The following is a 22,898-nucleotide window of genomic DNA, read 5'->3' on the forward strand; positions in this document are numbered from 1 at the left end:
TTTTATTCACAGCCCACAATTAGGAAAAAGTGTATCACTACTCTCCCTGCTCAAATCTACCTGTTTTTTTTATTTTTTCCATTGAAAATTACTTAATTCCTGAGATTTAGCTTTAGTTTAGTGGGTTCTAAGAAGTCAGTCATATACCCCCCTCTATATGTCTTTCGTCGTGCAAGAAGGGGAAGGCAATAGAGTGGCTTAAGGCATTCAGCCCATCTAAATGACGAGTTCTAATGAAATATCTTGAACAGAGTTGCAATAAATGGCTGCATTACATCTACATGAGCACAATAGATATTTAATAGCATTCAATCATCATTAAATGATCCATACACAAGTATAAACTAGAATTTTTTGCCCAAGGATGACAAACCGAACTGTAGACTAGTGAAGAATATGGGCTGATACCTCAACAGAGCCCAATTAATGAGAGTTCAATGATAGCTCCCTAACGAGAGAACTCATTTCTAGGCAAAGCCTTTAACTTAATCACTACACTACGACTGAACATGCCTCATGTTTTATTGTGTTTCTTGTCTGGGAGTAATTTTACGAGTATTTAACATGCACATTTGAATTTGTGATTTAAACTCATATTTAGATTACTTTAAAGTGCTAAGAGCTGCCTATCATTATTATTGGGCTTTATGCAATCTTTTTTATATATTTTTTTCTCACAAGAATTATCAATTTTATCTTATCCAAATCATTATAACAAAGCAGTACAACATATCAGCCATCAGACATAATTTTTGATACCTATTATCTTAACTTCAGAGATTACATGATTATGTGACCATATCCTGTTTATGTACATATTTGTACATGAAAAATTTGGAGATATGACAAACAAAAAACACTGTTTCACACTTATTTTGAAGGTAATAGTTAGCTTGTAATTTACATGGTCCATTATGAAAGTAATGTGTATGATTTTATTTTAACGCAACTGTACATGACAGCGCGGCAAAACCAGTAAGGAAATGTGATGGGAGTCTACCCATCTAACACAGCTGGTCACCATTTTGCTCGAGCAGTCTGAGAGGAAAGACATGTCTCCGCATTAGGGATGTTTTTCGACTTTGTAATACGGCGCACTGGAGCATTCGTTTGGACAGCAATATGCCATCAAGTTTTGTGTGCAGCTTGGAAATAATGCAACCAAACCATTCCATTTGCTTCAGGAGAATACATTTCAAGGTCACAGTCCGGGAGGTGGCACAAGGCATTAAAGGAGGGCCAGGAGGAGATCACCGACGAACCCCATTCTGGACGCCCAACAACAGCCAGAACCGATGAGAACGTGAATCCTGTGCACAAAGTTTTGCATTCCGACCGTCGATTGAGCATCCAGCAAATTGCTGACACCCTACACATGACCACATTTGCGGTACACACAAGCTGTGCGCACAGTTAGTGCCGAAAGCGTTGATGGAAGACCAGAAAGTACTCCAAGTTTTGTGCTGACAAGTGTCAAAGTGACAAAAAAGTTGCACAAAATTTCAAATTCACACATCATTTCAAGTCCTCAACTTTGGCAGTATGAACTACCACTTTGAAAAAAGCAAAAATTTGGTCACTTCTATGAAAAAATACTTCATGCTCCATGGGTTGATTCGAAGTAGTTAATTGATACCTACTGTACAGGCAGTCATTTGTGACATGGCATAAGTGAGAAGACATCAGAAAAAGGTAATTTATATATTACCTTTAAGGATAATAATAATAATGTCATTACAAAAATACATTTTCAAGGCTGTTTCCAAATGGAGTTTTGTCACTATTTCTTTATTTGATACATTTTTCTGCTATGGAGAATGCATTCCATCTCCTGTATGTTAAAATTTACTCATATTAAGCAACATTGCATAGCACAGGAACCCATTGGAACACATTTCCCCGTGCTAAATGAGGGATGAATGCATCAAGGTAATTACTTCTCATTTATTGGGTAGATTTAATAACAAAGTAAAATGAATGAAATCCTATTTTTTTGTTCCTGCAAAGTCCCTAGAATATAGTCTGCATACTGTTTCATGGCAAAATACACACTTGGTTTGAGTTCTCAAAAAAAAGTTTTTTTTTTTTATAAGTTTTTGTGATGGACAGAATTTACAAATAAAATTCATAAATAAATCCAGTCAGAGTTTTCTTTGCATGTGTTTACCAAGGATGCTCGTAAAATCTATCTGCAACTAACTCCATTGGTGCTTATTATACCAGATGTTTGCATTGTGAAAATCTCACTTGGCCCCAATTAATCCATTTTGCATTAACTTGTCAATAAAACATGCCCATCGTGGGGAAGGAAATGGTAAATGCTAATAACACTTGACCCTCTTTTCATTACGGAGATTTAGGCATGAAGTCTAGCATCAGCAATAGAATACACCAAAAAGTCACAATCGGGATAAGTGGCAGAAATGCCTTCTCATGATGAGATTAGACAGCATTTTAAAATGTGAATTGTTGCATATCTTCTCCGATAATACCTGTATAATTTTGATATTTACTCCCTGGGAAAGATTCCAATTAGACAACTTTTAGTAGAAGACAATCTGTTTTGTTGCAAACAATGAATATCTAACAGAGTTACCTTAACAGGACTTCTCATTTTATAATGAATTGAAATTCCTATTATAAATATTAGTTTATAAAAAACAATTCATCACAGGAATAAAATTAGACCTGGCATTATTATAAATCAACTGCTGCCAGTAAACTTTAAATGACAAACAATTTACAATGCAGCCATACATATCAGTATGAAGGCTATCTCCAATACTGAGATCCTGTTAATAACATAAGACCCTGATAATTGAGAAACCCATTTTGAATCATCAAGGCTTGTGTACCTTAACAAAAAGTGGACATTTTTGAAGAAATAATCTACTAAACTCCTAAAATGTTGCAGAATTAAAATAGGAGCATCACGACTTTTCAAATTTTAATTTAATTAAATAAATAATTTAAATAAAATCATTTGAAGAAACCTTACACATGCATCATACCGAAAATGTACACAACATCCATTAATATTATGTCCAGTAACAACCTTCTACTAAGTTGAATCAGTTATGAGCTTAAAGTATACTCTTACAGATATGACCTGTTGGGCTATTTTCCCACCATGACCTAAGTCTTTCCCGACAAAATGGACAAGCGTGGATCTTTGTCAAGAAGAATCTCAAGCTTTTTGTATCTTGATAAATAAAGTGCCCGATGCCTTGCCAGACGGAGTCCAAGAGCATGAAGGAAGCATTTTTTATCACGGCAATAAGATAAATGTGCATCTTCTTTATCACTGGTCAGTGCATCTTGATTCTCTTCGTACCATTTCTGCTTTTTGGCAAGAGCTGCATTTTGCTAGAAGTATAAAATTCTCATGAGCTTGTTAATTAAAATATGCAATAGCAGTAATAGTAATGTTCATAAAGGTGCTTTGATTTAAAGTTTCCATTAGATTGAAGCAAATATTTGACATATTAGCTAAGGTCTTATTTTTATAAATTAATAACAATGCTCATTTGAAAACAATGTCAATATTAGAACAACATTTGTTGAATTCACTTAAAGAAAAAGAAAATTTTACAGTACAGCCACAAGCAAAAATAATATTACAAGTATCATCACTCACAATTAATGCTTAAATGTAAGCCAAGAATTTTCATCAAGAATAGAAGAATTAGAAAAGAAAGAATTTTCATGAAGAATTTTCATCCAGATATGAAAGACTTTTTTGACTTTTCAAAGAAGAATGTACAGAATTACAGGATTGTATGTAATGTTCTGTACATGTGAAGAAGGAGTGTAATTTTCAACTGAGTGTCTTCTGTTGTTTAAAAATAATTGAATATAAATATCCCACACTGTTACTCTATACTTTATTTGAAATAAAGATCATCTATGCTGGATGCTACATGACTCTCTTAAAACTGAAAATGAGATTTTTAGGTAGAGTCTTCAATCTGAAAATGATATGCAAAGCTTTCAAACTGAAATTATACGAATGAGACATTCTTTTACAATACCAACAAGATGGTCAAGCAAAGAGACTGATAAGGCTAAACAATTGGGCAAATATAAAGAAGTAAAAATAATAACTTTGAGCTTCTATATATATTATTCAGTGATGGAAATTAATTTATCCATTAAATGAAGATTTAGAAACCCTTCCACTGATTAAAAATTCAAGTAGGAATTTATATTTCATACACTTTCCTAATTTTTCTAAGAACTGAGATCTATCATTTTTAAATATAAATATAATTAATGCTGATATGAGTTATGTAAAATGAAGAAAAAATCATTTGGTTTGAGTAAGTCTTCCATTTTGCAATCTTCCTATGGGACAGTAAATCTTCTCTCTGAAGAATACTGGGCATTTTACTCCTTTAAACTTGCTGACAATGCACTCATGAACAAAACAAAGTACAAGTAATGAAGTGAGTACTGAAGAAGCTATGTCTAATAAAGCAAAACATTAACAAACAGTCAAAGGTATCTCAATCCAAAAGGTAGTCACAAAAAATCAGTTTTAAAAAACAGCAGAACATTAGCAACATTATTACACAGTAATGTGGAAAACAACCATGCCTTATAAACAAGGCAAGGTATGGCCAACCAAGCTTCAATGAGATGCATTTGCATTGAATGAGATTGTTCTGATTAGGGTAGAAATAGCACTGGTCGCCACTTGATTTCTCTCTAAGGGATACTCTTATTTAATTTACTCATATTCTTACTTAAAACCCTGAAATCATGGTTCAGTCACAAGCACATGCAACTTTTTTTACAGTTTCAATCTCAGGGGAGGAAATAATTTTCTGATGATAAGGAATGCATGAAAGAATAACATTAGGTGTGGAGAGGCTGTCAATGGCCAATATGAAACGGTGAGGAGCTAGAAGGGGGATGGGGAAAGGTAAATATTACAATCAGGAACAGTAATTCAGGGCATTTGTTCACTTCATGGAGAATCTTTCGATGATGGGTACCTGCAGGACCAGCTTGATGCTGACAGAAGTTTCACTTACATTCAAGGTGTATTCATTCATTCACGCAGGTGCCCATCTTCAAGAGGTTCTCCAGCAAGAAATTGAGCCCCATGACTTGCCATTTCCTTTGGTATTCCCTACTTTTCCCTCATCCCACTTAACAACAACTGACCGTCAACAACCTATCTACCTAATCTTAGACTTGCCATAAACCATAATCCTTTTCACAAAAAAATAGAATGAGTAAGAAAATTTCTCTTACAGTTTCTAATTCCGCCACCATTCGGCTCTCCCTGCTGGCATGCAATTGTTTATAATCAGCAAGGCAATCATTTCTGATGGTCCAAGCTTGCTCTAATGTCAGAGAAGGGGGGTTCCCTAGGCGAGCCAAGAAAGGTGCAAGGTAATCAACATCTTCTTCTACCTCACGTGCACTGTCTTGAATTTTCTGAAGTTCCTGCGAGACAAGAGTTCAAAAATGTCAGCCGCTCAAGCATTTTATTGTGAGAAAGTAGACAAAAATTTAACAGTAAGTATGCATAAATTAAATGGATAATGGTTATTGCATTATGAAAATAGTATAGTGCTCGGTTAAATTTATTTGCTCAGGCTTTGCCCACCGAATGGAATCTCTGAATTTCACTAGTAAAATGTTCATTTCCACAACATATGTATGCATTTTTTATTTTGTTAAAAGCTTCATCAATTACTTTTACGTACACTCAGCAGTTAGAATTGAGAAAAATGAACCTTATAATGATGAAATTGCAATCAAATAATAATGAATAAATAATAATCACTAAATCATAATTACAGGTATTGATAATAATGACTCATTTGGATTTGAAATACAAATATTTTTTAATCATTTTGCAGTAATTTAATTTGTCACAGGTGAAAGCAACTATCAATTGAACAGCAAACATATTGGACTAATTATTCTATATAGACATGGAATAATATTAAAAATGATTATCTATCAAAATATTTACTTTCTCCTTGAGTTCTGATCTTGCCACTTGGTTTCTTTCCAAGTCAAAAACTGAAATTCTCAGCTCTGGGGAAGAGTTTTCCGCCATTCGTCTTTTGAGAAGAGATGTCATCTAAAGGAAGAGCCACATTGAGGGATTAGAACACTATTTAACTAAACAAAATTTTTCCAAGCTATTGATAATACATTTAATGAAATTGTTACAATTTAATACAGTATTCAACAATGATTACACTGCCCAGATTTTCTACAAGAAAGAAGCTGACATTAGACCGAATATATTGAAAATATTTTTTTTCACCTTGAATGGAAAAAATACACAAAGTACTCTTTCTGTTGGAATCACTGATATGCAAATCATGACATTGAATCATGTCTCATGCTATGAGATGGCATAAAAATGCACCAATGCCTATTTTGAAAAATAACATGATTCAGATTCTGGGACCTCTGCAATTACACAGGGAACTGCTGCCTCTAGGATCACAAAAGCAGTATCAGTTGAGGAAGAAGACGGGCGTGGTCACAGCTATTACCTTCCCAAAAGCCAATCTGAAACATTCTAAAGCTGCCTCAAGGGATTTCCACAATATCCACACTGAAGGGAAGATCAAAGCGGTACAAGGGGATCGGGATTGGTGCAGTGGCTACCGTACTGGTTTCCCACCCAGAGGGCTCGGGTTCAAATCCCGGCGGTGTTGAATATTTTTCAGAGGTATCTAGATCCCTACTTGAGGTGCTTTGTGGAGGGCACTTAGAGTGAGTACGCCATCCATCGGATGGGAGGTTAAGCTGCGGACCCCTTGGCGCCTTTCATAAAGAGTAGGCTAATGCCGACGCCAGGTTTATCTCCACCCTTCATCCTTTCCTCTCCATCCCCTATGGTGCAAATGACCTTAGCGGTCGGTCGCCTCCCCTAAATACTACTACTCAAAGCAGTATGAACACAGGAACCTTAGTCTTACAAAGGCAGAAATCAGGGAACCTGATCTGGCTAGAAGCAAGCTATTCTGATGCACCTCAGTGGAAAAAGCCTGATGATGCATACAGGACACACTCAAAAATAAATAAAATAAATTGGAGAAAAAAGAAATAGCAGATCAAAGTACAAATTACTAAAGTTCTTCAAAATAGCACCCTAGTATAGCGACATACTAGTGCCACTGCCAGTTGCAGGATGCTTCCTTGAATGTGTCTATGGGAACCTCACTCAAGTACCTCATTGTGGCCTCTTTGACTGTATACAGCATTCTGAAATAATTGCCTTTCAAGCTCCTTTTTATTCTTGGGAGCAAAAAGAAGTCCATCAGTACCACATTGAGGCTTGGGGTTACTTTCACTGTGGTCCAAGAGACCACACCAGTTTGACACACAAGCAGTCTTCCGATCTTCCAACAGCACCTTGGGGACCATCTTGTCAAACATGTTTCTCATGGTTAAATATCCTGTAAGATTGTAATGAACTGTAGTTTTTGAAATATTGCACTCTTCTGCTAACATTCTGACATTGATCAGAATTCAGCATGTCTCTCACTTTGCGCACATTTTCATTATACTGTATCATTCAAGGACATCCAGGGTGCTCCTTGTTGTCAACCTCATCTCTACCCTCCCAAAATGTCTTGTGCCAGCAGAAAACCATTCCTTGGGACATTGGCTCATCTCTCAAACCTGATTTTCCAAGATTAACACATTTTATTGTGTATTGTAGCTCAATGGAATGTGGCAACGCGAATTTGTAACATGACCGTTGAATAGGGTTCCAGCCTAGTGGCAATCTGCCCACTGTAATGGCCTGCAGATAACTGATGTGGGTTGTGTGCTTTCCCAAGCCCTCCCACCACCTTTCCCATCACAAATCACCCCACAGTTGCCGGGGGCTAAGGATGTGTGAGAGGCATTGGTGTTGTTCTACTGGGCTTCCATGTGGCTCTCTGAAATTCTTGCAATTGAGAGAGCTTTAAGTGCAGGCAAAAAAATGAAGCATAAGGATGCTGCTATAATCTTTGGAATGCTTTAAAAGAAACCACAGAATGTTGCAATATCTGGAATCTTAGCTAAAACTTGATAAATGCAATGCAATACACATTTCACTAAAAATCCAACCTACCTTTACCACACCATTAACTCCATTCCTCTCAATTGCATGTCTGTAAAGAATCTTGACATTTTAACTTTATTTCTCTGAACATATCCAGGCACATGATCTGTATCTGCATCCTCTCCATGAAACTGCGTGAATCACACTGTTTCTAAATCTGAGGCTAACCATAATGTAGTCTGACTGATATCTTCCTGAATCCCCAGGCATATATATGCCTTTTGTGTCACCTAAACTAAGTGTTCATTTTGATTAACCTTAATCTCCTGCAGAACTCTGCTCCTTTCTCTCCATGGCCATTTCACGTCCCTAAACCATTGTCTCCCACCTCACCACAATCTATTCCTTTGCCTACCATCACATGTCAATCATCCATCACAATCAAGGTTTCCCTGCAGGAACACACTCTATTATATCCTCTAATTGATTGTATACCTCTTCTTGTAGACTTCTTCCTCCTTATGATTGCTTGGTGGCATGGATTCATGAATGATGGCCAAGCTCGTCAATTAATAATATCCTATCAACCACTTGTTAGTTCTATGTTTACCACACTTCTTCCTACCTTTATGTTCAATATTATTGCCACCCCTTGCTGATTCTCCTCCCCTCAACTTTATGAGGTAAATATTTGACTTACATGGTTCAAAGATCATCATGGTCATTCACATAAAAGCTTGGATGAGAAAGTGCTCTTATTGGGACCAAAGCAACAAAATAGTGGATGGAGGCTACTACACCCCAGTTACTACGTGTTATTTATAATGCTGATGAGGAAAAATGCTTATTTTGCAGAGACTTGTCATCTCCCACTCTGCCTTTAAAGACAAACCCTAACATGGTAGATAAATTTTCGAAGAGTGCAATTCAATCTTGCTATTGAATGACAGCAACTTAATGTGTGTCAATCATGATAGAGAAAGCGTTAAAACCTGAGTGCTGTAAGATCACAGATATTTTTATAGTGTTTTTGCGAAAGCTGGACGTCAATATGGGAGGGCAATGTCATAAAATAATATTTGTTGATAACCATGCCGCCCACCCAGTAAATATATCATTTCTGAAGAACATGCAGGAGCTATTTTATCCTCCTAATAGTACCAGTATATAGCAGCCACTAGAAATGGAAGTCAGAAATTGCCTCCCAGTGCATTACCGAAAAAAAAGTGGTTAAGAGGACATGCGGACAAAAATATACGCAAAAGTACTTCAAAGATAGATGCCCCTCAATCTTTATGCATTTTGTATTACCTTTATGAAGCTTGACAGGAAGTGAAGCAATTAACAATATAAAATTGCAAGAACAAATGTGGATCTGGTGATGCCCCTGATTTACCATCTTCAGGAAACACGATAGAAGAGAGCGCATATGAATTTGATGATGACAGGGATCAACTGATAATTCCTGGAGTCAACTAAAAATCATCTGCTGGTGTAGAGTAGCACATTCTGATGTCTGGATTTGAGGGATGGTTAATGCAGGGGATGGAGACAATGATGAGATAAAAGAGTAGCCAATTTTTACATTCATGGAAACCCTGGCAGCTTTCAAAACTCTGAACTAAACTGTTTTCATGAGCATTCAGTATATGATCTGGACAAATACGACATTTAAAAGCTAGAAAATAAATTACAGGAATTCAAAATCATTTTTCTAAAAAATACGGAAGACTTCTTTCGAAATGAAAAAATTAAGAATGTTCATAAATGAAATCAATTTTATTTCTATGATTTCATCAATGTCAGGGATCCATAATCAATTGAACGTAACATAAAAAAATAAACACAATATTTCATTTATAATTGCAGTAATTTGAAATTTTTCCTCTCCACCAGCATCCATGGTTTTCTCATATTCATCTTTTTTTTCCTTAGCCCCATCAAAGTTGATGTATCGAGGTTCCACTGTACACAACGTACCGTAAACAATATAATAATTATCGATTTTTACCTTGATTGTCATTTGACTTACCTCATCAACAATTTCTCGTAGGTGATTTAAAGTCTTTTCTTCTGACTTCACCATGTTCTTTAATAAATAGAAGAGATCTATATGTTTTTCAGGAGGTAGATCTAGATCTCCCTAAAATATATCAGAGTAAATCAGCGATCAAATATGCACTAAGAAAATAATTATTGAAATATTAATTCATTTTTAATATCATAAGGCTAGAATTAGATTAGATGTGCTGTGATGAACTGAGGCAAGAGGACAGAGATTTGTTTGGGATATCAAAGAAAGCAACAAAGGCTATGTAAATAAGTGCAGAGAAGGTTAAAGAAGAATAATAAATTGAGGATAGGAAGAGTATACTTCGTAAAATTCATAGGTTAGTAATATAAGAATGAAAATCATAATGATACCTCTAATAATAAGCAACCAAAGTGGCAAGTAAAGACAAAACATAATTCTTGTTTCCTAAGTTGGTTTTAGTAAGATAATACTAATAGGGACAGTTCTAAATCTAATAAATTTATAGAATTTTACGTAATTCTTTTGGGCTTCCATATCAATCTAACATCTGAATTATATGGACATAATACAATGACAATCGTTTGAATTGGATGAACTTTTAATAGCAGAATTACACACATATTTGGGCAAATTCAAAACTATAAAACATATGCCACTGAGCAACTTACAGTGTATGCTTTGGTCAATTCAGGTGAAAATACGGCCTCTCCAATTTCTGGTTTTGTGAATTCCCTTGATGCTGCAGTGATTTTACCTGCCTCATAATGGTATTGCATTTTAATTTTATTTTCAGATAGAGCATATTCAACTTTTGCTATGTCCTTGCTGGCAGGCTTGCTCTGATTGCGATGGTAGCACTCAACCACTTTCTGAAAAAGTTTATAAACACAACATTTGCCATAGCAGTGATATATACTTTTTAAAAAAAATTAGTATGTACTGGCATATGAAAGAGTTTATAGACATATGCGGGTTTCCTACCATTACTGGCCTCTTTGTAATTTCACCTGTTCCAGCCATTCGAACTTTTTGTCCATAATCTGCATTTCGATAATATAGATAGTCTGATCGACCAGTAAATTCTTCTGTCAGTTGTAAAGGCTGCAATGTGATGACTTCCAAAGAATCATACCGTGATTTACAATAAAATTTTAGCTTGTGGAAATTTTCAATGGAATGGCCATTGAAGATATGCATGTGCTCTGTAAAATAATATTGCCTCCATCTCGTAAAACTCACTACAAATTATCTTAACTCATCTCATGAGATGAGAATGGACGAGTTCATTTTGGAATTATTTTGAAGTCATAGTGAGATACTGACCTTTGAGTGCATCATCCCGTCCTTCTTGGAATGACTCAATTATCGATTCAGTCTTTATGTTTTGCTTTCTGTAAAATAATTTATCCATTCTGTTGGAGTAGTACTCGTAAACCCATTCAGGGTCAGTCCAGTCATAATTTTCATAAGTGGTAACTCTGGTCATCAAACCATCACTCTGGTGGTATGGGGAGAAGTTTTCCATTTTTGCCTTTTTGTAGAAGATAGTCTTAGTTCCACCAGGGTATCGCTTTTCATAATCTATAATTTCAATATAAAAATTTATTTTTATACATGGTATATCATTGTATGTATAAGATTGCAGGGTCAGCCAACAACTATAACTCCTTTTCACAATAGAGAGCAAAATGCAAGAAACTAGCTAAAGAATACTGTCACTCCTTTATGATGTACTTATGTACAATAAATTGCCTGCTTATATTAAAAATATCAAAAGTTCCTTTAAATTCAAGTGTGCCGTGAAAAAACTAATTTCATGTAAATCATGCTATAGTGTAGATGATTTTCTAATGCATACCATTTTAAATGTAAAATTGAAATGTGTTAATCTCAAAAAATTGTAAATTGTATGCATTTGTATTTTTCATATTGTTTTGATATTTTGCACAATGTTTTTTTTATTGATATGAAGTGTAAAACATGTATTGACAAGGCCATGCATAATTCTATGCTTATGGTGAATGAATAAATTGAATTGAATTGAATTAAATGAGCAATCTCTCTTCAAGTTTATCCGGGATCATCAAAACTTTTTGGAATCATGTCAACTCATTATGATTAAAGGACTCATGGCCCAAGAGTACGTTCCTTAATAATTTAGATGGAGAGAATTATGAACTAATTACTGAACTTTTCACAAGCCACTTCTCTGGAGCTATTCGAATTACCCTGATGTCTTACCATCTTATAATTTTCCCTATGAAATTGACTTTTGTACTCCTTAAGTCACCATTAATTTCTGTAAATTCAGAAGTCTTGAAAAATATCATTCTCCTCTTCTCATCTTACCCTCTTTTTATCCTATTTAATGTATTTTACTGAGGGCTCTTTCCGTGATACTCTAAAAACTGGTTGTGCCATTCCTATTTATAAATCAAACGGCAAAAGTGACATTTACAATAATAATAATATATATCTTTGCCTAAAGATCAGGTAAAAACCGCTTGTACAAGATATAAGACACGTCAGATTTTCAGCATTCATTGACAAATACATGTTAGGCATAGAATAATCCTCACTACACATATATACGAAATAAATTATTACATTAAGATTAGCAGTAGTATTTAGGGGAGGGGATCAACAGCTAAGGTCATTTGCACCACTAGGGATGGACAGAAAAGGATGAAGGGTGGATAGAAACCTGGTGTCAGCATTAGCCTACTCTTAACGAAAGGCACCAAGGGGTCCGCAGCTTAACGTCCTATCCGACAGATGGCATACTCCCTCAAAGTGCCCTCTACAAAGTACCTCAAGTAGGGATCAAGATACCACTGAAAAATATTCAATGCCGCTGGGATTCGAACGCGGGCCCTCTGGGTAGGAAGCCAGTAGGATAGCTACCACACCATCTCGATCCCCCTACATAAAGATTATTGCAATTGCTTTGCAAAACCATCATGTACTAAATAGTAAACATTCTTTCATAGATAAATTTGGAACATCATCTTAAAAATAGACAGCTGGCCTCTTTTACATGGCAGGGTAACACATCGTATTTTTTTGCACTCATACCCTCTAGCTAAGGGGCTATTACAAGATATTTCCCTTTGGTGGTGTTTTAAATGGATGAGGTAACTAATTCTAGTGAGATATGAATGAATATCTTTGTTGAAGCAATATTTGTTCTGGTTATTTCTTCCCAACACAGCAATGTGATAAATGTACCAACTTGGAATAGTTAACTCATTTGGCTTAATAAATAGTGGCCGGCTAGGAGTCAAATAAGTCTCCCCTAGTATACATCTTAAAAATATTTTCTGCCACAGAAATACCTTATGCAACATGCACACTGAGGAGCTTCAAAAAGCATTACCTTATTCATACGGGTCTGGAGATTAGAAAAATAGATGGTTTTCAGCATGTCAATGGAGACACTGCTGCAAAGAAAGCAGACACTATATAACACATAACTTGGATATATGAATAGTCCAGCCACTGCTGGTATGTTGCACATGTGGTCCCAAAAATTTGGCATCTTTGAAAGATAATAGATAGGTTGACCATCGTCTAACTTCCTTCATTATGTAAAAGACTCTGGATGAATGGAAGAACTTGAGTCTTTTCATAATTTAACGAAGGGAATTATTATTGCACCAATCTCAAACCTGGGACAATACCACCTGGAATTCTATTAGAAGGGATGTTACATACTTCCCAGAGACAATTGAATTAGTGTCATCAGCAAATGACACTGAATGCACATTGTCGCCGCCTGTGATTAATGGTAGACCATTTATAAGTAAAATAAATAAGATAGGGCCTAAAATGAAACCTTGTGGAACCCCAGTGGAGATGTTGAGGGCTCTCAACATACATTTTTTATTATTTACATTCATTTCGTCCCTTGGTGATCTCCCAATCAAAAATGAATGTAACTAGTCCCAGGCAACTCCCCTTAGGACAACTTTGTTGCATTTGAATATTAACTGAGAGTGGTCAACCATGTCAAATGCACAGGATAAGTCAAAAAATGTGGCAAGGACAATATAATCTTCATCCGAGGAATTGGATATGAAATTCATTGCATTGAAAAGTGTATCTTCTGTTGATCTTCCTTAACTGTAGCCCCATTGTGAATTAATAATAATGTTGAACTTTTCCAATAATATGATCAACCTCTTATGGTTAATTAATTCAAATAGTTTAGAAAACTGTGGCAAAAGAGCAATTGGTCTATGGTTTTTAATATCATTATTGTCACCCTTATTTTTATAAATAGCGATGATTTTATTAATTTTTAATGACTTTGGAAAGATGCCGAACTAGGTGATTTGTTAATCAAACCACCAATGGTTTGGTGTTAGAAATCCTATATTTAAAGAGAACATTCCCTGGGATTTCATCAACCGAGGGGTACATAATTTATAGAGGCAAGAGTTCACTTCCTTCTCATCGTAAGGGTACAAATACAGTGAGTTATTACAACTGATTTAATTTACTATGGGATAGTTATTGATAAAATTTGAGGCATTTGGTGGTTTTGGTATATTGAGAAAGCATTCATTTACTTTATCATATGTAGTTACTGGGTCAGTGATGGCTACACCTTGAGTGTCAAAAAAAAAACAGAAATATGTTTAAGTGAACGTTTCCCCTACACTTCACTAATTATTTGCCATGTTTCTTAAGTTTTGTTGGAGGCTTTGGCTAACCTCTGATCATTGAAAGATTTCTTGGCATTTTTTATCAACAAACCATACTCTTTTTTTGCTTTATGGTATTTCTGGTAGATATGATATGAATCAGATAACTGGCCATGTCCTTTATTCTTCTAGACTGCCAAATTATCTTATCAGATAACCATGGTTTTTTTGCATTTTTTCTGCTGGAAATTTTCACTCTCGTAATAGGCATTGCAAAATCAAAAATTGAACAAAATCTGTGATAAAACTATCAAAAGATAAATCAAGTGAATCCTCATAATCAACTTCTTTCTATCTTTCATTATTAAGCAAATGATTCAAACTACTATCAGAGATTAATCTAGTGAACAAATACAATAATGGGAGACTATATTTGTTTATACTGAGACTACACTCTATCATATAGTGATCAGAGACATCCACATCATATACCATTGTATTGGTTTTGGCAGGATTATAATTAGTAATAAAATTGTCTAAAAATCTTTTTGATGATGAAGTCAACTTTGTTAGTTGAGTTATTAAGCAACTTAATCCATATTAATCTAAAACATTTTGCAGATCAGCAATTTGAGGTGCATTAGACATAAAAATTACAGTTAAAATCTCCTGTTAACAATATTACTCGGTTTATGTTAAAAATGAAGCTTAAAAGCTTATCCAATTTGATGATAAAGGTATCAAAATCACTGCCTGGACTCGTATAATACTAATAATACCATATCACCTGAAACAGATTTGCAAATTCAAAAACCTTTTCTTCCACCATGGGAATTGTTATTGTATCTATCTCACAACTTACTCTTTTGTGGACAAAGATAGCCACACCATCATCTTTTGACCAAGCTCAAGAAAAACTCATTTCATATTAGTAATTGTTTATGTGGTTTACCTCTAGCTCTTCATTCTTCATCCAATGTTCACCAAAGCATAAAAAGTCCAGCTCTTTATTATGCAGGGCAGATTCTAATTTACCTATATTGCTACGTAGGCACCGGATATTTATATGATTCACCTTAATCACCACATTTTCACAGTCTACCTTTAGCTTTTTTTGATTTTGGGGGGGGGGGGGGGGGCAATGTTTTGGAAAAAAATAGTGATTTCCTAGAATATTCTGAGGCCAAAAGGAAGAATATAGAAGACATTCTTTCAGCTCTGAGTCAACTGCCATTTGAAACAACAATCTAATCATATACTAGGCTTGCATGTCTTGATGGTATGAAAAGCTGGCAAGAATTTTCAGGATTACGAAATGTAGCCTAGGTCAGAAGTGGGAAAATATATTTTTGTGTATATTCAAGGATAATCCTTAATAAGTGCAAAATCAATAGTTAATCCATGATGATTCTAAACAGGACTCAGTTTCAACAGGAACATTCTTAAGGTGGTATCTGTAAAAATATTTTCAATAGAAGTGCCTCCTCCTCAAAGAGCTATATGACTTACTCGGAATGTTTCAATGAATCAGTGCAATTCGATCATTCAGCTATGTGAGCAAGGCAAGACTTTCTTTTGCTATCACTCATGCTTCCATTGAGTCAGCCCTACACTAACACCATACAACCATAAGTGTTCTTCAAGAGAGATCATGCTTCTTGTAACTGTCCAAATTAATATTAAAACCTCTACTTTTGATAATAAAAAAATTTCTCTGCCCAAGGTTTTTTCCATGAAATGTGGCTAAGGTAATTCTATCAATATTGCAATCACCTTAGAAAAGAATAAGTATCTCATGAAATAATCATTCAACAGTTAACAGAAATTATTGGCTACCATTCAAATTTAAACTAACATTAGATTCATAAAAAGCTATTTTGTTCATCACTGTCATATTAAGTTAAATTCAGCTCTAAAAGGCTTTATACTTGGGTTAACCTATGACTAATTATGTGGATAATATGTAGCTTATCAAATTTAATTACGTTAATTATCAAAATTTAGTTTTTTTCTTTCTTTGTTGATAGATTGAGTTTTTTAAGAAATTTTATTGACTTTTTGTGCCATGGACAAGAAAGGACCATGTTTTCAGCCTAATAAGACCAATTAGAAAAACTTCTGAGCTCTAGGGAGACTAAAATGGAGTTAATCTTTTTAAAATAATAATACAATACAAAAGACGCATTTACAAATACTTTCATCAAATGCTAAAACCTTCCTTTTATTTTATGAGAAACTGTTGTCAATTCTGTAAATGAAATGTATCTCTGCAACAATTGATCTGAGTAACTCATGCACCAGATAATCTCATTTCTCTCCTTGCCATTCATGAAATTGCAGTATTTCCTATTTTTAAACAGTATCATGCATTTTATAACAAATTACATTTATTTTTTATTTTTAGCAGCGAGTTGCTCCACCATACTAGTGGAATTAGAACGTCTTCATCCAAGACTTTCAATAAGGTCCCAGTATTTTGTTTGTATATTTCATTTGTTGAATGAAGTGCATTCCTGAATGCAAATTTTTTTATTTCCTGCTCTCTGGGTAAAAACGTGAATTCATATTGTTAAACCTCCTTTTAATTTGAATGACATGTCAATATGCTTTTGACAGCTTGAAAGGGTCAAAGAAGTAGGTTATAAATATACACTACCGATTTTTCTAAATTTATAGACGGAATACATAAAACAAATAACATAATGGCAATGAATGAATAAATTTGTAATAATTTAGATTAATGGAACCGATGAAAAAATAGAAAAACCACCTGTGTGACTGATGGTCGGCTTCAGTGACCATGACATAGGCATATCCAAATGCTTATTGGCTAACTTCATATCCTCTCCAGTATCAACTTCATCTGCTTTTAATCCTTCAACCTTATTCATAATCCATGGCTCTGCTACAAGCAAATGTTCCCATTTCTCGGTGTCAGAGAGTTTAAAATCAAGATCCTGCAAAAATTTCAAAAATACAATTAAGCATTATGAAGAAAATGAATAACTGATCAAAGCACTTATCCACTTGATAAATTTATCAAGTGGAAAAGTGCTTTGATGGCTTATTCATTATGTTCAACTTCCACCACATCAAGCCTGAAGCTACTCAATTTGTCATTATGAAGAATGTTGCAAGCTTTAATTAAATTTGCTTGTAAATTGTATCACAAATGATGGAAAGGTGAAAAATAGGCTCATACTCTCCTTCTGGGTGCACACCTACATGCCTACACACAGGGTCGATCCCAAAGCCAAGTTCATTGAATTTTTCGACTCAAAAGGCATTATTCAGAAAGAGCTTGTACCTCTGGGAAAGACAGTAAACAGTAAGTTTTATCTGGAAGACCTCAAAAGGGTGCAGAGATAAGTGCAATCCATTCAGAGGGAGATATCTGCAAACTGGTGGCTACACCACGACAATCCGCTGCTCTACATCACCTTCCTCATGAAGTACAAAGTGCCTGACCAAACACAAGGTGGCAATACTGCCCCAGTCTCCCTAAAGCCCTGATGTGGCACCGCAAGACTTCTTTCTTCCCAAAGAATAAAAAGGAGCTTGATAGGCAACTATTTTGCAACACTGGGTAATACCACAGAGGTGTGACAGGGTTCCTGAATGAGGATCCCATCAACACCTTCCAGGAAGTGTCGCAGGGACTGACAGAGGCACTGACATCAATTTGTCGTTGAATATGGATGTTATTTTGAAGAATTTTAGTAATTTGTACTTTGATCTGCAATGAAATTTTTTTCCTGGATTTGTTCCATTTTTTTGGGACAGACCATGTAAAATGCCTTCAAGGGCATTCGACTACCACTCAAAATGACAAGTCAAAAATCACTTTAGATTGTATATACAAATAATGTAAGGTATGTAAAAATAATAATATTACAGAAATATAATGAATTCATCCTGAGGAATTACCTGGATAGGATTGTCTTCAGCAGATGATCTTTCAGGTTATTATGAAGCATTCACCATAGGCATTATCATGGTGCATTCAGAGTATTTTCTGAATGTTTGATATTTTTGTGCATCTGTTTGAATGTGATAGGCTTTTTGTGGGCATGATGACTCAAATATTATTGAGGAGCTTGAAATTTTATAATTAACTTTGCTACTAAGGATAGAAGGACTGATAAAAATTCGGCCAAAAATGAGTCAATAAAAGTCATTGGTCATCATTTTTTTCAGCGTATGACAATGGTGATGCCCTCTAAAAGGACCATATAGTAAATGATTTGAAGATCTGTATTACAGGAGTACACATGCAGGAATCTTCTGAATACAGTCTACCACCTATTGAATCCCTATGGAGAGTTTTGGAAGTAAATCGACACTGGAGATGAAACAGATTCATCACTATAAGCCCGAGAGTAAATGCTGAAGTACAAAATCCATTAAATTCTATGAATTCATTGCAGATAATTATTGGCTCCCTCTAAAATATTTTTGGGCACAAGAAGCAGTACATAAAAGGGTTAAATAGAATTAGAAAACAAGGTATTCGAAATTCTTTGCATTTCCCTTCTCATTTTAATTCACTTCAGGGTTTTGCATAAATGAAAGGTGACTCTCACATCAGATATGTAATTGCTGGAATTGAAATAAGAGGCATGGTACCTATTATATGCTCACCAAAGCATAATTTATACTGTGCCAACATATCAATTAAACCAGAGGCTTGTTTTATAGGTAAAGTTACAGCATGTTTCAGCACATACACATTTCACGCTCCCATTTTCATACTCACTTCATTGTTCCACATTTGTTAATAAGCATTGCAACTATTTTTCTACAAATGCATGAGTGCCAAATTAGAGTTAAAAACAACTTTCAGCTATATATTTTTACCTCGCGCAGTGCCATCACAGGCTCCTATACTCCATCTCTAAGATATATATTATATCCTCAACCTTATCAAAAACCTAATTAGTTTTAAACATGACTTTAAAACTATGTTTTGCAATAAAAAATAATATGATGCAAAAGAAAAGTATTTCTCGGGTAATAAATGTTGACTAATCTCAGAATGTGCTTATCAAACTGTATGAAATCTCATGATAAACTGTGTGTATATGTTTGTATTCTAAGTTGTGTTACTCTGCTACAGGGCATGTTCCATATTCTTGGGTCAACACGAAAGTGAATATTATAACATATTCTACCCGGCATCCTGTGGTGCAAGGTTGCAGGTTGACCCAATAGTTGCGATGATCCCAAACACTCTCCAGGCCAAGGTAGAAAGGACTTGACAGTTCATGATGGACGCCGGTTGATGGTTCAATGAAGAATGGGGAGTTGATATCCTGTCGCCCTGGGAGTACAACCACCCAGCTATGCACTCTTCGAGCAAAGAGTGGATCAGGCGGTGGTTTTTCAAGTTCCTGTCAAGGAAATAAAAGGGAAAGAAATGTTCATGTTGATCATCTGAACTGAGGAGTTTCATCAGCAAAGCTCAACTGATGACAAGTAATCAAGGAGTTTGTATTTTTCTAAAAACTATTTTATACTATGTTTTAAATATAGCATTGCCATAGCTGAAGCAAGGTCACTGCCACTGATTTTCATTGATTATGCATTTGGCCTAAACTATGAAAATCACAATCATTTCACTATTGCATCAACTTAGCATTAAATGTCAGTATAATAGCAGTTTCAAAACATTGAGTTTCAGCCATCATCCATACATATGTGGAATGTGAAAATTATTTCTCTCCTATGACTACCTTTCCCCCAAAGTAATGATCCAATTTTCTTGGTCTCCCCAAAAAAATACAAAAAAACTGATCTGGCAACCCTGAGATTCTTCCACAAAAACACAGAATTTACCGTTTATATTTCACCCTATCCAGTGAAGTCTGCATTATCTTAAGTCCAAGGTTTAAGCAAGAATAATAAACCTTGGGTAATTACTTTTCCCTTTCCTTGACTCCATCATTTTATTTATTTGAGGGTTGTATACATGAACACCAGACCGAAACCAGTCACCAAAAAATAAAAATATTCTAGTATATTTGATCCAACATCTTACAGGATTAGTGCATTAGCTCATATAGCAGACCAATAGTTTTATGCTCCATGTTATGCCATGCTATTCCACTTATTACTAAAATTTATACTTTACTGAAGGAATAGAGACTGCTCTAATATATTTTCACAATGAGAACTTCCTGCTGGATTACGTGGAAGACCAACCTCAATCCTCCTCATCTCTTCCTCCAATGCTTGTTGTTTTTCATCCTCCAGTTTCTTCAGCTCCCTTGCCTCCATTTCCAGAATGAACTTGCTCCTTAGATCCTTGGGTGGCTTAATTACATACTTTGGTTCCTTTACCTCAATTGTATATTGCAGCACCTAAAAAGTGAGAAATTAATTTGAAACGGAAAAAACATTTTCAAGAAAATTTATTTGCTACATTGGCCAGGAGAGAATTTTGAATTGCCACAATTTATTGGTCCAAAATAGAAAATGTAATTCACCATTCAAATTCCTGAGGATGTTGCAAATTTTGTACAGCCATCTCGGCTACTGTTCATTGTAGATTATTGAATCCCATTTATGCAAATAATTACAAATCACCTTTCCTTTTCAACTGAAGGCAAAATGCATACCACATATTCTTAACAACAAGGGTATGTGTGTGAATATGAGGGTGAAAAAGTTCCTAGTCAAGTCAACATTAATCTGATAGGTAACTAATTAATGGACAATATTCTACAACTGAATATTTTAATAAAATGAATACAATTAATGCGTCAATTCTTAACATCGTCTGATGAACATTGAGCTAACAATTGTTTTCAGTTCCATTGAATTTGAACCACCACTACTTGTTTGGCTGATTTATAAAGAAAGAGCTTTCGAAGGCGTTGTATTAAAAAAGATACATTGAAAAGTGAATTACCTAATTTCCTTTCGATTTTATAACTTTGGAGGGGCCACAACAGCAGCACCTTCGTAAGTACGTCCTTATTTAAACTAAAGTTTTTTATAGAGTTGTCCGTGGCCATGAAACTTCACTTGAAATTAATCTTCAGTCCAAACCATAAAGGCTAGAGATCTAATATTTTTTCGGGACGGTGCAGGCACCGAATTAGCAGAAAATTAAAAATGCCTCCAGTGGAGTGGGTATAGCACTAGAACTTCCTGCGGTGAATAATATTCCGCGAGCTTCATCGCAAGTTATATGAATGTGTATGCAACACTAAATGTAATTACAAGTCAAGAAAACCATTCAGCTTTCTCTTTTACTCGAAGGGGCGTTTCAATTCCTTAAAATAACATATTGTTATGAGTAGTTAAAACAAAATAGCTCTAAATGAATCAAAAGAGATTTGGGATTTGTTAAAAGAATGCACTGATTTATGTAAAGAAATGATAGCGCCCAACCCATACAGCAATCACGTCTCATTGTTGGTTATCATTCTTCGTACTGGTTTGAGGCAGTCCCCGAATTACGTATCCTTCCAACCAATCGCCATTAAGTACCTCACTACCAACCTCTTCATTCCGTCGCAGTACTTAACGCTAACGTTCTCCATGAATTGCTTCTCACTACTCAGTCCTTTAGTTCTTTTTATATGATTCCTTCCTTTTAAGTATTTAGCACACAATATTCCCTTAAAATTTCTCCTTAGTCTTCCTCCTCTACATACTCGTGCCTTCCAGAAAAGTCTTCCTTCATCTACTCCACGAAGGATTTCCTCAGTCATCTCATCGCCTACACATTTTACATCCATAATTCTAGCGTAGAATCGATGTCTACTTTCACATCTTTAAGTGCCTATTGTATACTCTTAGTCCAAGAGAAACGGTCATACAAATATGTTATCTCAGAATATTTGTAACGTTTAAGTACTCATCTCTTGGCCAGACGCTATCTGCACTCCAGACTAAGATTGAAAGCATTTCACTTAGGAGCGTAAAAACGCTACAGCCTATAGCACCATAGAGTTGTAATTTACATCCAAGGCGAGTATTCAGCCTGATATGTCACTCCAAAAAATAGCCGATCATTAAATCACTATGTCCTATCGTACTTAGCTACTGTCTAGTTATTTAAGGTAAATAATTCTCCAAATAACAACTTGCGAGTGCATGTCACACGTTTCATTTTTTGAAAGTCCGAGAAAAAATGAAACGCGTTATACTTTGTAGGTCAAGAATGTTATTCCTGTTATGG

General features: G+C 35.2%; 1 protein-coding gene across 2 annotated transcripts; it reads right to left on the reverse strand.

Annotated features, from left to right (window-relative positions):
* Positions 1-290: 290 nt before the first annotated feature.
* Positions 291-22,816, reverse strand: lobo (lost boys). Of its 2 annotated transcripts, none has more exons than XM_071597532.1 (11): positions 21,621-22,816; positions 20,912-21,070; positions 19,882-20,100; positions 17,481-17,667; positions 11,388-11,645; positions 11,046-11,266; positions 10,733-10,933; positions 10,062-10,172; positions 5,990-6,100; positions 5,260-5,454; positions 291-3,366 (listed from the first exon to the last, which is right to left on the reverse strand). In XM_071597532.1, the coding sequence occupies exons 2-11, from the start codon at positions 20,984-20,986 to the stop codon at positions 3,136-3,138; spliced, it is 1,809 nt and encodes a 602-aa protein (XP_071453633.1). In that variant the 5' UTR covers positions 20,987-21,070; positions 21,621-22,816; the 3' UTR covers positions 291-3,135. The 2 variants fall into 2 exon arrangements, with proteins under 2 accessions (XP_071453633.1, XP_071453632.1); XM_071597531.1 differs by having other exon boundaries at positions 21,196-22,816.
* Between the last annotated feature and the right edge of the window lie 82 nt (positions 22,817-22,898).

The sequence above is a fragment of the Hetaerina americana genome, unplaced genomic scaffold (assembly GCF_022747635.1).
Source record: "Hetaerina americana unplaced genomic scaffold, ioHetAmer1.1.p SCAF_9, whole genome shotgun sequence".
Classification (NCBI taxonomy): Eukaryota; Metazoa; Arthropoda; class Insecta; order Odonata; family Calopterygidae; genus Hetaerina; species Hetaerina americana.

Coding starts and splice junctions, on each gene's coding strand:
- lobo (XM_071597531.1), bottom strand. Junction 10,934..11,045: donor TTACAAAGAGGCCAGTAATG/GTAGGAAACCCG, acceptor AAACTTTTTCAG/AAAGTGGTTGAGTGCTACCA. Junction 5,455..5,989: donor GATCAGAACTCAAGGAGAAA/GTAAATATTTTG, acceptor CTTGTCTCGCAG/GAACTTCAGAAAATTCAAGA.